Source organism: Ceratotherium simum, chromosome 8 (assembly GCF_057802395.1).
Source record: "Ceratotherium simum simum isolate JZ-2026a chromosome 8, ASM5780239v1, whole genome shotgun sequence".
Lineage (NCBI taxonomy): Eukaryota > Metazoa > Chordata > Mammalia > Perissodactyla > Rhinocerotidae > Ceratotherium > Ceratotherium simum.
In genome coordinates, this window is record NC_141907.1 from 81,117,841 (window position 1) to 81,132,312 (window position 14,472).

The following is a 14,472-nucleotide window of genomic DNA, read 5'->3' on the forward strand; positions in this document are numbered from 1 at the left end:
GATTACAGTGCATGATAACAGGTAATTCCAAGTGTTTAATATTCCCAAAGTTCATTAATATTGGACCATACATGGACACATTAGGAATTAAATAATAAAACCCTCATTCAATATAGGAGCATCATCATGTTTTTAAATGTAACAAATTTCAGACAGAATTAATGGGTTACAAATATTAAAACTTCTAGTGCACACATAAACCCCAAATTTTTCTATACAATCTCATGCTAAATTTGAAAATTAAGTGTGAATATTTTAAATTTAATAGGCAAATTTAAATGAGCAAGTTGAAGACAAATTTTAGCATTTACAATCATGTAATTTTTAGTTTGCTTCCTGATTTTGAGTGTTTATCTTAATCAAAAAGAACATAAAATTATAATTGCAAATCCTGAGGATGTTCAAGCTCAAATCAAAACTATACTTTTAGAGCAAGTACTAAAAATAAAATTTCCAAAATTTATAGCTGTTATGAGATCTAGATCTACACATGCAAGATAACCAATTCTTTAAAATGATTTATCTCAAGTGGATATACACAATACTTGATACTAACAAGCAAGAAAACCTCCCTCTCTAGAGTTGTCTTCAGAGTAATCTTTATCTGAGAGTGAATTCTTATCTCAAGTTAAGTGAATGCTCATCCTATATTCCTAGAACTCACTTTTAAGGCAAACACAACTAATCTGAGGATTCTCTGAAGCCCAGTTAGAACCACTGTAACGGTGACTCACCATCACTATGAAAAAGAATTAGCACACCGAACTAACCTAAAGAAAGTATAGATAGTATAGGTCACCAGGGAAATAAAGTGTTAGGTCAGGAAAGCATTTTGGAAATAGGAGAACAAACCGAGAAAATCTGAACACAGATCCAACACTGGCAAACAATGACTTTCATATGTTTTCCATTTTTATGTAAGAGCATGACTTACCTCATCTGGCTAAGAAAAATACAAAACATTAATGATGAAAAATTAAAATAATATACATGACAGCATTTTAAATAAATACAATAAGTTTAAGATTTAAAAAGTATATTCATATTCATGTAAAGACACATCTAGCAAGCTACACTGATACAGAGGATAGGAATAACCTCAAACAGCCTTGGATCTCAGAAACTCTAGGCATAAAAACACAACTAGACTAGGAGCAAGGTATAATGTAAAAGATAAACCCACTCTCTAAATTTTCCTGTAGACAGTATCAAGTGTTTCTTTTAGATTATATATCAATTTGACAAGGATTTCACCTCTTTTTTAGGCTCACTAAATATTTCATAATTACATCTATTCTTCCTTTGAGGTAGGTACTGCTTATGGGAATAAAAGTAGCCTCTGATTTATACTCTTCCCTAAATGTAAAAGTATATACCGAGGACCTACTATGTAGCTACTATATAGCTAACATGATACCAAACCAGGAAGGACAACGAGGAAGATAGAATCTCCACCTTTAAGAAATAAATAATCTGTGAAAAGTTAAGATATGCATATATAAAGAAAGTAAAAACCAACTTCATGACAATATTCTTAAATAAATGTATGACAGAGTAGTCCAAAGTGAAATTAAGATTTTAAAAAAGACATTCTTGAGTAACGATATTCATAAAAGTCTTATTAGAAGAGTGAGAAAGAAAAATTACTAAACTTCTCTTATAAAATAGCCCATCTTTTCTGTCAAAGTAATTTTCCTACTAAAAATAAAAATTCATATATTGGTTCATAAAAATGGATTTCTAAACACTTAAAAACAATTTTCAGAGATAATCTGGATGTTCCAAATAAAGGTTAATCTGTAGCTCCTGATGAATGCTATCTCACGATATTGAGAAGCCAGCAGATGGAATAGCGTGTATTGTCAGGAATATTTCAATGTGGGGGCCAGCCCAGTGGCACAGTTTGCATGCTCCACTTCAGCAGCCTGGGGTTTGCAGGTTTGGATCCCGTGCGCAGACCTCCACACCACTCATCAAGCCACGCTGTGGCAGCATCCCACATACAAAATAGAGGAAGACTGGCATGGATGTTAGCTCAGGGACAATCTTCCTCAAGCAAAAAGAGGAAGATTGGCAACAGATGTTAGCCCAGGGACACTCTTCCTCAGCAAAAAACATAATGATAAAAAAAAAATTTTTTTTAAGAATATTCCAATGCATTAAAATAAACTCTACAGATATCACAAAGTGATGATGGGTCATTCCTTTCACATACATGCAAAAAATGGATCACATACCGATCCATAAAGAAAACCTTTAAATTTTTAGCAGATCGAAATAATTGAGTATATTCTATTTCCATAAAGGAAGTAAACTTGAAATCAATAACAGATAATTAGGAAAAAAGCCAACCTCATGGAAATTAAACAGTACTCTTCTAAACAGGTCAAAGAAGAATAAAATGTGAATTAGAGATTATTTGAAACTAAGGGAAAAGTTTTAAAAATATAACAAAATGTGTGGAATACAGCTAAAGCAGTGTATGAAGAAAGTTATTGCTTTAAAAATAAATATAATCAAAAAGAAGAGAAGCTGAAAATCATTGACTTAGCTTCCATTTCAAGAAATTAGAAAAAGAACAAAAATCAAACCTAAGGAAAGTGCAAAGGAAGAAATTATAAAGATAATCAATGAAATAGAATATAAATATTTAATAGAGAAAATCAACAGTCAAAAGTTTAAAATATATATATAAATATTGATAAATCCCTAGTAAAACTGATTACAGGAAAAAGAAAGGAAGGAAGGGAGGGAGAAAGGGAGGAAGAGAGGGAAAACACAAATTACCAATATCAGAGGGAAAGGAAGAGGCATCACTATGGATCTTACAGACAAAAAAAAAAAAAGAAGAGAATATTATGATTAACTTTAAGCAAACATATTTGACAATTTGGAAGAAATGGATATATTTCTCTAAAAGTTGAATTAATAAAAGTAGACAACAGAAGAAATATAAAATATAAATAGTCCAATATCTATTAAGGTGTTTAAAATGTAGGTTTTATTACTATTTAGGTATGTAAAGGCCAATAGATCAGAAGACAATTGCCAATGAAAACAGAGCTTGTTGTACTCACACATCTCAAGTGGAGGGAGCATGCCACACCACAGGGGGCCATACAGGAAAGGACCATGGTTGGTCAGGAGGCAGAAGTGGGGGAAAAATATGGGTGAGAGCCTTTACGGTGGTTTCCACAAGAAGGAACAAGTGATGCAGGGTATGGAGGCTTAGGATTGGCCAGTTGAAATAATTTCAGCAGGCTCTGGGGCATAGGAGGTTGTCCTTAGTTATCTGGAACCTGGCCCTGGGGTGATTATAGCAGGAGAAGAGTAGCCCTGAGTGTAAAAGCCCTGTAGAGGAGGTGGTTGGTGGTGTGAGCTCTGGATTGATTAGTTTGCATAGGAAAAGCATATCTGCATAAGAGTCATTTACTATCTCTAGTAATTGGCTAACCCTGGAAGGGGCAGTCTCTCCAGGGTCAACAAGGCCACAGATGACAAAGCATCAGAAACACACAGTTAATAGATAAAGGAACTGAATCCTTTCTTAAAAACCTTCCCACAAATAAAATCTCAGGTCCAGAAGGCTCTAACAGTAAATTCTTATAAACATTTAAGGAAGAATAACTCAATCTTGCAAAAAATAAATAAACTCTTCAAGAGAATAGGGGAAAAAAGAACACTCTCTTTTAAGAACCTAGCATAACCTTGACTCCAAAACCTAAAAATGGTGATTACAAGAAAGGACCTCATTCATCTTCCCTGCCAATAATTCCTTTGCCAACACTGCCCTCCTTGGACTTACAGAATGGCTTATTTACTATTATGGTATTCTAGACAACATTATTTCTGATCAAGGAACCCATTTCACAGCAAAATAAACATAGCAAAGGCTTGTGCTCATAGAATTCACTAGGTCTAACACATCCTCATCATTTAAAAGCAGTGGACCTAAAAGAAAAACAGAAGGGCCTGCTGAAAACTCGATTATGGTGCCAGTCAAGAGACAAGACCTTGAGAGGACATGGTTCAAGCACATAATGCAATATATATCATGTACCTCTTCTCATTATTTCACCTAACAATACATTCACAAAATTTTTGCCTCTTGTCTCCATAACTTTGACTCTACTTGTTTATAAGTCTTGATTCCCAAGAGAAGAACACTTCCACTTAGACACATAACTTCGATTCTGCAGAATTGAAAGCTAAGATGGTCACTAGCATTTTGGGCTACTCATGCCACTAAAACAAAGTAGAGGTCACTGACTGGGGTGATTTGTCACAATTAACAAGTGGAATCTGAGTTGCTGCTACACGGTGAGGGCAGGAAAAACTGTGTCAGGAAATTCTCTGGGATTCCTCTTAATATTTCTATCTCCAATATTAAGAATTGATGGAAAATTACATCAACCAAAAAAAGGAAAGATCACTGAGGATTCATTCTTCAAAAATGAAGTTTTGGTCATCCATCAGACAAAAAACCTTGAACAGCTAACATCTTGATTGAGGGCAAAGGAACATGGAGAGGATGATAGAAGAAAGAAGTCAGAAATAGTATCTACAGCCTTGGAGCAGTTAAGAAATAAGGACTGTGGCAGCTATTTGTGTGTGTGTGTGAGTGTGTGTGCACATGCGCCTGCATTAACAATTTTCAGCTTCCTTCTTCTCCTTTTTATTTTCTAAAAGTTTTATAAGAAATTAATAATATATGATTTAGTATTTAGGTAACAATTAACAACTGTAAATTAAAAACTTATAACAGTATTTCGATAGCAAAATATTTAGATGGACTATGACTAAATTTGCCCAGAGATGAAGATAATCACTGTTGGAAACTTGTGTATCCTCATTTTGCAGAGTGAGAAAACTTTCATTATACAAAAGATGGTTTTATCATATTATGCAGAAACATAGAGTTATTTGGAATATTATGTGAAAGTTCAAATATTAATAGAAAGATATCTATGGATGCTAAGTAGTCAAAGGGGTGAAATGTACCAGATTTTAAGCTACTGTCCCAGCTCTAAACCTGGGAATCTGAAAACCACATTTGTGCTTTGTCAGATGGCTCTCTGTTGGGCTCGGCCAAGAGGAGGTGCTAGATGTTTGCAAGGCTAGTGGAAGAAGAGATTTCTTTCTGTGGATCTGCTTCTTCATCCAAGAAGCAGCAGTTGCTTCCCATTGTAGCAACTGAATCTAGTTGCAATTTTTCCGACATCCTTCTGCTTTAGTTTTTTCTTATGTCACTCTGTACTCTCTCAAACGTTACAGCATGAGTACTTTTCCCATTATCTCTCTTCTTTATACTTCTCCTCACATCTCTGGCCTTTTTCCTTTCTCCTCTTTTTCTATTTTTCTACCAATGTCATTTTAACTTACATGAACCTGTTAGAGTTTTCTATATTTGTTCCCCATGTACTTGTGAGGATACTGATATAATGTTACTTAGTAACTACATTTTAAATTTATGTGATGGAAAAATGCCTTTTCCCTTAGACATTGTTAATAATACAATGGAACTATTGTTTACCCCTAAAAATGCCAACAGAAGGACCATTAGTACATACTTTTGTATATAATAATGACCAGATACTCAAAAATTTAATATTCTGAATAGGTCAAAAGATGACTGTGTTAACCACGTCAGTGAGATCAGATTTCTGTACATGAATCCAGCATTGCAGGCGATAGCTTTCTTCATCAGTGAAGGTAACTTTGAAAAGAGACATGAATTCTTAAACATTTAAATATACTGAAACAAGGTTTACTCCTCATGAATATGTATACATCCTAAGTAAGATAATTAGACATTTGAAATCAATTTCCAAATGTCATGTTTCATTAGTCATGAATTTATTATAAAGAGTTTTTGACGATACTAATGCCATCATTATACCATATGTGAGTTTGCATATGTAGTCATGTTAGCATCAAGGACTTAAATAATGGAGTTAAAGTCTTGATTAATCATCTCCTTATCACTTTTATCATATTTTCTCTCTTTTAATCCCCACATAAGCTACAAAACAATGACAGGTTGATATAAAATGTAGAAATCAGATTGGGATGGATGCCACAAATGTAGCATAATTTAAGTTTCAGAGATTACGTAGAATATATGTCATTTTGCTGTTGTTCATTTTAAATGAACATGGCACCTTCAAAGTTAGGAGAGATTTCATTTTCAAAACACATGAAAATGCAAAAAATTTTTTATCAAAGAGTAAAGATAAAATCACTTCTTCATCAAGTTATTATTTACTTCTGAGATTTATGTAGGGTAATTAAAAATAACTAATATAAAACTGCAGAATTGTATTCTTCTCACAATCAGTGTAAGTACTGACAGGCATCACACCCAGCCAAAAAGCTGGCTGCTAGAATCTGGCTTATCACCATGTATCTTGCTCAGCAGTTGAATATGTTTCACTATTGTTTCTCTGCTTTGATGAAAATGGCATCCAGCAGCACTTGTTCTTGCTGTTTGCATATCAAACCCATGTTCTGAACTAATGAAGTTGGACAATTAAATGAAAAATTTATAGAGACTTTAAAATGTAATGGAGGGCCGGCCCCGTGGCTTAGCGGTTAAGTGCGCACGCTCCGCGACTGGCAGCCCGAGGTTCGGATCCCGGCATGCACCGACACACCGCTTGTCCGGCCATGCCGAGGCCACATCCCACATACAGCAACTAGAAGGATGTGCAACTAGAACATACAACTATCTACTGGGGCTTTGGGGAGAAAAAAACGGAGGAGGATTGACAATAGATGTTGGCTCAGAGCCAGTCTTCCTCAGCAAAAAGAGGAGGATTAGCACGGATGTTAGCTCAGGGCTGATCTTCCTCACAAATAAATAAATAAATAAATAAATAAATAAATAAGTTAAATTTTAAAAAAATGTAATGGAAGTACAGGAAGTATATAATTGCTCTGTGACCAATTCACTCTTCAGCGTGTCAGAAATCATTTGCCTAAAATCCTTTACTTGCATTGATGGGCCTGCAGTAAGAAAATTCATTTTAATGTGCTCTCCTCCACCAATGGTTGGGTGAATGATAGGCTATCGACAAGCAAACTAACCAACCAACAAAATAAACTCTAAAAACTATGCAAAAATCTAAGAACTTTCTATAAATATTCCAGTGATAAATTACAAGAAAAGAAAGACTGCGGGCAATAGAATATCATTTTTAGTCCGAATAACTTTGATTCTTATGAAATAGTTTGGCTGAAATTCATTTCTAATATATTTTCACTATCTTCAAGATCCAAGGGTCTGTGTCCCAGGCCCCAGAAATATTTCGTTTGAGCTCCTGAGACACTAGCACCAGCTGAGCTGTGCCCCCACTTCAGAGGTCTGAATCCCAGCGACAAAAGGTCTCTCCAAGCTTTTCAAGGTTTAATTATTCTCTTTGTTTCTCAAGGTCTAAGGGTGGTGGCACTGCCCGTGTTACTACTTCCACAAGACTTCAGTGTTCCCTCTTGGCCTTTTCAGTTCTTCAATGTCCACAATTCCTTATATTATTTATCTCAAATTAACTAATGCAGTTCTGTCTCCTGACTAGACCTTGACTGCTGTAGGTCTTTTCTGCCTAAATAAACTATTATAACTTTTCTATCTGCAGCAGCCATCCAGTATGGGAGACGGAAGGTGTTACTCTTAACACCCTCCCAGGCTTTTAGGTATGAAGTAGAATTCATACTTTATCATCTCTGGGATTTCTTAAGCCAAGTCTCTGTTCATCCCACCACTACTATCCAATCCCCAATCTTACCAGAGTTCACCCACAACGTGGGAGAGCACAGAACAGGCCTCACACTCAAACCTCAACTCCCTTGCTCTGCTACCTTTCTCTATCCTTCTCAGCCCTTTTAATTCAGGAAGGGCTTCTTATTCACTGTAACAGGAAACTTCTCTTATCCTGCAATTTTCCTATTTTCTTTCTTACAGTAATATTCCTATGTTTTTGCCATCACCATGAAAAAAACATGCCCCGGCTGTCCCACTGGTCCCAAAAGTTACACCAGTGAAATGGCAGCACGAATCCGAGTTTCCCCAGCAAACCGCAGCCTGAAGGAAACTTCCCCAGCTGACCTGCAAACTTGCGAGTAAGTAATAAATGTTTTTTGCTGTATGGTACTAAAATTTTGAGTTTGCTTATTATTCTGAAATAGCTAATTAATACAAAAGTTGAACCTCTTATCCAACCTCTAGTTCTAGAATATTTAAAGGAAAGTGGAAATGAGAAAACACTTTTCTTTCTTTTTAAAGGTCCATTATAAAACCATGGCCCCCATAACTACCGTCCCTGAAATGAGCTTCAAAGATGTTTCCAAAGTTAAAAGCTGAACATTCACTCCTTCTGTCTCTTTGCATTCCTGACATAGTAATATGATGCAAGACAAAGGCTGCCTCTGGATCAAGAAAGTGAATGTCACTCACAAGGAAGTGTGAAAAAAAGAAAAGACATTACCATATTTCAGTATATGCCCTTCATTAATACTATGGAATGACAAAAAGAGAACACAAGATTTGGTACAGGATTGACTTGGCTTTGAGCCATAACCCTGCCATTTACAGTTTTTATAGCTAATTTACTTTAGCTTACAATGAGTAACACAAGAAAACAAGTGTTGGAAGCAATAAAAGGCTTAGTTCCTACTATGACCCTATCAGGTTATCTCTATTTAATTTATTACCCTCTTTTTTTTTTTGGCTGAGGAATATTGGCCCTGAGCTAACATCTGTGCCCATCTTCCTCTACTTGTGGGACCCGTGCCACAGCATGGCTTGATAAGCGGTGTGCAGGTCCGCGCTCGCAATCCAAACTCGCGAAAGCCAGGCTGAAGCGGAGTGTGCAGCATTGCCTAAGCTCACGCATCTAGAAGGTGGAGCAGAGATGAGAAAAACCTTTCTCTGATTCCAAAGCTTTTTCTCTTAGGCTTTAACCTATTCAGGGATGATATTCAAAATATTTAACAACTCAAATTAATAAAAATTAACACAAACATATAAATCAAAATTTATTTTTAAAATTCCCTTCATTCTCAACTCTATGTATTATAAAACTGTTTATCAAGGATAAAGGTTGTAGTGCGAACTGTTTGCCAAATAATTCTAAAAATTTCAAGTCATTTGTTAATTTTTAGAAAATGTTAGTATGTTTTGTGATATTTTTTGATACCAGTTATCACCAGCCAAATGATGCCCCTCTCTGAGCCATGAATTGACCTAAGAAAGTATATCAAATTCTTCCAATGACTTTCCCACTAAATAGTCATTAGTTAATTAATTTTTAGTTTCCCAATAACGAGAGGAAAGTTATTAACTTCAATATTGTCTATGATGCTGAATCCTCTATCAGTTTCTGCTAATCAGAAGTTGCATTTTTTATTTTAAATAAAAGGTTTTATACCTTATAATAATGTCTGAGATATTTACAGTCATATCTCTTTTGTTTTAAATCCTAAAAATCATTTATTATACTGTCATGTTTATTTTAGTCAAGTCTAATTCCTCAAGCCAGAGGACAGCAGCACAGAAAGATCCTTAAGAGAGTGGACTCTGTTGCTGGACTGCCTCGGTTTGAATTCTGACTCTGCCATTTAAACTTTAAACTCTTTGCTTCAGTTTCTTCAGTTTTAAAGATGATAATAATTATAGTACTCAAATGAGTTAATATACATTTGGAATGGTGCCTGGCATAGGACAAGCACTATATAAGCATTAGCTTTCATTTTTATTAATGAAATTAATTTCATTAATATCTGTAACAAACAGGTATTTTGTGTTTTTTAACAATTCACCTCATTAAACGAAGGTGAAATGTAACAGATTCCCAGGGGTGATTCCCCTAACACACATTCAAAACCAGAAAGTTCCACACAGGCCATCTTCCTTTAAATCCTCTGGTGGTAGGAAGGGTAAATTAATTTGCATTTCACTCCTAACTTGCATAGGTTGTCCTTTGGAGTTTTAACTGTATTAGTGAATCTTCTTTGAGACTACGCACTGTGACAGAGTGGTAGGCTTTGTTTCATTCCCTGGAGGCCTCTGAGGCTATAAAAATGAACACTCAATGTCATCTGGTTTGGCAAATGTCCTCAGAGTGAAAGTTAGCTTCAGCACTCGACTTGCCCCTCTGGGTTCCTCCTTAATTCAGCATTTAGCCTCTGTACTCCTTATTTCTTTCTAAGACTTGAAAGCATTCACAAATATGTTTTGTTTCTATTTTATCAAGAATTTTGGTTGTTTGCAGAGAATGGATCAGTCCAAGCACCAGTATATCATAATGCCATTCCAAATGCACACTCATTAACTCACAAGTACTATTTTTATTTTAAAATAATATCTTCACATCATAAGTAAAAATCAAATCATATACAAGAGTCTAAAATAAACAGTAAAATTGTCCTCTTTGGCCTCTCCCTGGTTCCATTCTCAGAAATAATTCCTTTTAACAGTAATTGAGATTCTTAGGGTTATTTTTTTTTTTATTTACCATTACAAATTTAATATAAGGACTTATACAGTAATTTGACAATTTTTGATAACGTCTGTTAACTTTGCACTATGAAATAAGAAATTTGGCACATTTTACTGCCTCTCAAACTTTGATCTCTTGATTTTATTATTTCGTTATTGATATTAAGGCTTCTAATATTTATAATTTTTATATTATAATTAAGTCCTCTGTAATTTGTACAGATTGATTTAAAATTAATCAATATTAAGACAGAATTTAGAATATCATGATTATTCCCTGTTGAACCAAGTAGTGTGGCCAAACACATAGAGAAGTAAATGAAATTCTGTCACTAAACTTCTAACTCTTGAAGAATGTCCCACGCATGAGCTAAAAATGTCTTCTTTGTTAATGTGTTTTCACTTTTCTTTACTTCATCCAGGAAATGCTCAATTTCTATTCTTCTTTATGTTTATGTCGCCTTCCTCTTGTTTTCCTTTTTTTATTTTGTTGGAGCATCTTCACATATGAGGAAGAAGAGGTACTAAACCTGAGCTCTTGAGTGTCATGAGATTATTTTTTGGATTCATTTAATCGAAATTTTGGGTAGAGGCAGTATTTCATATCCAAAATTATTATTCATCATCTCCTAGCTCTGACATGTTGCTAATGCTGCTGAAAAAGTCTTGATATCAGTATGTTTCTCATCCATTTGTAGGTGACCCAGTTACTTTTCTCTGTGGAGGCTTCAAGGGTATTTAGAAATAAATCTAGTCTTCTGAAAATGCAAAAGAATATGAAAAGAATATATATCTCAAAAATTCATCCTCCTCAGTATTTTGCTGAGCTCTTCTAAGTGAAGACTTATATCTTTATTCAGCTCAGGATAACTTACTGTTTTTTATATCAAATACTCCCAACTATTATGTCAGCATTCTGCTTCTGGAATGCCTATAAACAAATGTTTGGCTTGTGTCTAGCCTCCACTTTTTATATTTTCAATCTCTTTGCCTTTTTATATTTAACTAAAGCTTATGTTGTAGTTTTGGGTTTTTTTTAATTATTTCATTGGGATCTTGTAACAGGAAGAGAGATGTATACCTATGATCTTTCATATGAAACCAGGAGTCTGGGTATTTTAATATTTTATGTGAAACTTTTATGTAAATGCTGAAAATTAAACCATATGCCCTCCTTCAAGATTGCAGTATATCTCTATACATAAATTTTAAATATGTAAGAGGTGAATTTTCTAATGTTTTTATTTGAGGTGAAAATTATAAAATTAATTCCATTATTTCATAACTTTGAGATCAATTTTGATCTGAGATCAATAATTTAGATTTTTCACTAGATACATGTTATACACCCACATGTTTGAAGGGTATTCTCATTTGCAGGAGGGATTCAAAAACCAAAGTATTCTATGTGACTAAACTTTTTTGCTTCTTAGGTACGCAGAGTTCCACCCAACACTTTTAATTACAAGTGTTTCATGCCAAAAAAAAAAAAGACAATTCTAAAAAGGAGTTTCCAGATCCAGTAAGAGACAAAGTTAAAAGAGAAAAATGTAAATTAAGTAAAAGCAATCGATAGAGCAACTCTTCTTCCTATAAAGCAGATCTCCACCATCTTTTTTCACTATAAACATAAAGTATTACATTTACATATGCATTTCCTACAGGTACCTTCAGAGATTTGCATTGTTTTTTTCTAGTAGCTATAATATTGTGATACAAATAACTATGAATTCATTCTAAATATTCCTAAGCTTAAAAGCTTTATATTGGTAATAAATTACTTATGACATACTTCATGGTGGATCCTAAGGTGTGTACGATAATGACTCACTTGAGAGACACAACACAACCCTAAAATTCCTCAAGATGAAGAAATGATCTATGAAAACAACACATTTATTTAACAATTATCAGACTCTCTTACACGTCAAGAACACTACTAGATGATTGTAAACTGTCTTTTGAACTTACAGCTACAAAAAATCTCATAGAACCTGATGCTAATTTTGACCCCATCTCTTAGATTCAGTCAACTAATTTCTCAGAAAAAAAAATAAGTCCATTCCTGAATTGCTCTCACCCAATTAATCTAATTTCTATGATTTCCTAGACATGCACAGCTATATTAATTTAGCTAGCATTGCATTTGTACTTGCTTTAAATTAGTTCATCCTAATCTTGTACCAGTCACTTCACCATTGAAAACATTATAAATCAACTCTTGGCATGGTGCACCTACTAGAATTTTATTTCATCAAGCAGTGCTACTTCTCTAGTTGATTGGCTACATTTTAAAACCTGGTTGATGATCCTGTTCTGGTAATTTGTTATTAATAATATCTTACAATGACAGCCCAATTTGTATAAAAATTTATTTTAACAATATCTGTATACACAAGTCTAACTTTTTAACTATGAATTTCACTTTAATCTTTAGTAAATTTAAATTGAAGAAAATAGTCAAGTATACAGTTTTAAATTTCATCTGTTTTACTTATTTCAATTTATTCAATATTAGCTATTTATAAAAAACAGAAATTCAGTTAGAAAAATTTATATCGACACAGTTTAAAATACAGATTAACAGGGATAAAAAATATTACTGAAGAGTCTTAGGTTTCAAGATAGATTCAAATTGAAAAGGGAAAAAAGTTACACTTCCAAGTAAACTGAGTTGAACCTAAAGTGAACCTTCCACTTCACATACAACACGAGTTCAGTTTTCCTACGTGTCCTAAGAATGAATGCTCTCTGACCCTACAGGAGATGTTCCTTGTAATATTCTCCCACAGAGCAATGCTGGACTTCTGTTTAGCTTCAAGAATTTTGTTGAACTTTAAAAATATGGAAGTATCATACTAGCCAAAGATGTTACAGCAGGCTACCAGGTACCTCTCTCAGGTCCTACTATAATGTTTGTGTTATGCAGTCTCTGCCACGATTCCTAGATTACAAACAAGTTTGGTTATAGAGGAGGCTTCTTACCATATCTGATAGTTTAGTAGTTCTTTCTGTTCTTGACAAGAAAGCAGCAGATCGGTTAGTCAAGTTAGGTGGTTCATCAGAAATTCCACCGACCTGTGAATTCCAAAAAGCATATTGAAAGAAGGAGTAAAACGAGTATATCATTTATTTTTATCAATACAAGTGGCACTATAAATAATAAGTTTGCAATGAAGCTCATCAATAGTGTTCTGTCATTAAATAGAGACAGACATATATTCGTAAAAAAGAAAATTTTTAAATGGGATAAGAAGTAAGAGAGTTTAAGTCAATGAAACATTAAAACAAAAGAAGAGTTGATTATATGAGCTTCTAGGAAAGTGTTTCTGCATACATTATTTAAACATATTAGGGGTCAGTTATTAGCTATAATCTAATGTCAAATTCAGACATCAATTCTTGTACTTTTTCCTAACCTGCAGGTTATAATCTCAATAATATATAAGTATAAGATATTTGGCCAATTATATAGTATTATTTGTTAATATTTAATTATTAATACATGAAATAAAAAGATATTAACAATAACTATTTAAATTGATTATGCAGCAATCTTGGATTAATAAATTGTCTCAGCAAAATGATCCACACTCTCTTAAATATCATAACCCCTTATACACATTGAAGATGTAAATTAATAGGCTACAGGAAGCTAGTAATCTAAAAACTTACTAGCAATTAATTAATCCTTATGATATTATACTCTTTCTGATTTATCATACAATTTAGCCATTTGTATTCATTTAACAATTTAAACTGTATAACCAGCAGTAACATTCTTTGTATATACAAATAGGATAAGGATTTATTTTCCCATTTTTACATACTTCATTGTTTTTTATTTCAGAATTTGATATTCATATTTTATACTTCAGAATTTGATACCTAGCAGAATAGTTAGGTATCTCTTTATTTGTTCATTTTTTGAGGAACACTAATCTAAAACATCCATCCCTCACATACTGTATCTTTTGAAC

General features: G+C 33.8%; 1 protein-coding gene across 5 annotated transcripts in view; it reads right to left on the reverse strand.

The window, feature by feature from the left end:
* The window catches only part of STPG2 (sperm tail PG-rich repeat containing 2), a 223,210-nt gene that overhangs the window by 56,094 nt on the left and 152,644 nt on the right, over nucleotides 1–14,472 (reverse strand). For all 5 annotated transcript variants that reach the window (XR_015552964.1, XM_087434618.1, XM_087434620.1 and 2 more), the window contains one exon: nucleotides 13,478–13,570. Coding sequence is in view for 4 of the 5 variants with exons in the window: in XM_087434618.1 (XP_087290744.1) it covers nucleotides 13,478–13,570 (93 nt within the window). In the remaining variant the exon portion in view is untranslated. The remainder of the gene's footprint in view (nucleotides 1–13,477; nucleotides 13,571–14,472) is intronic.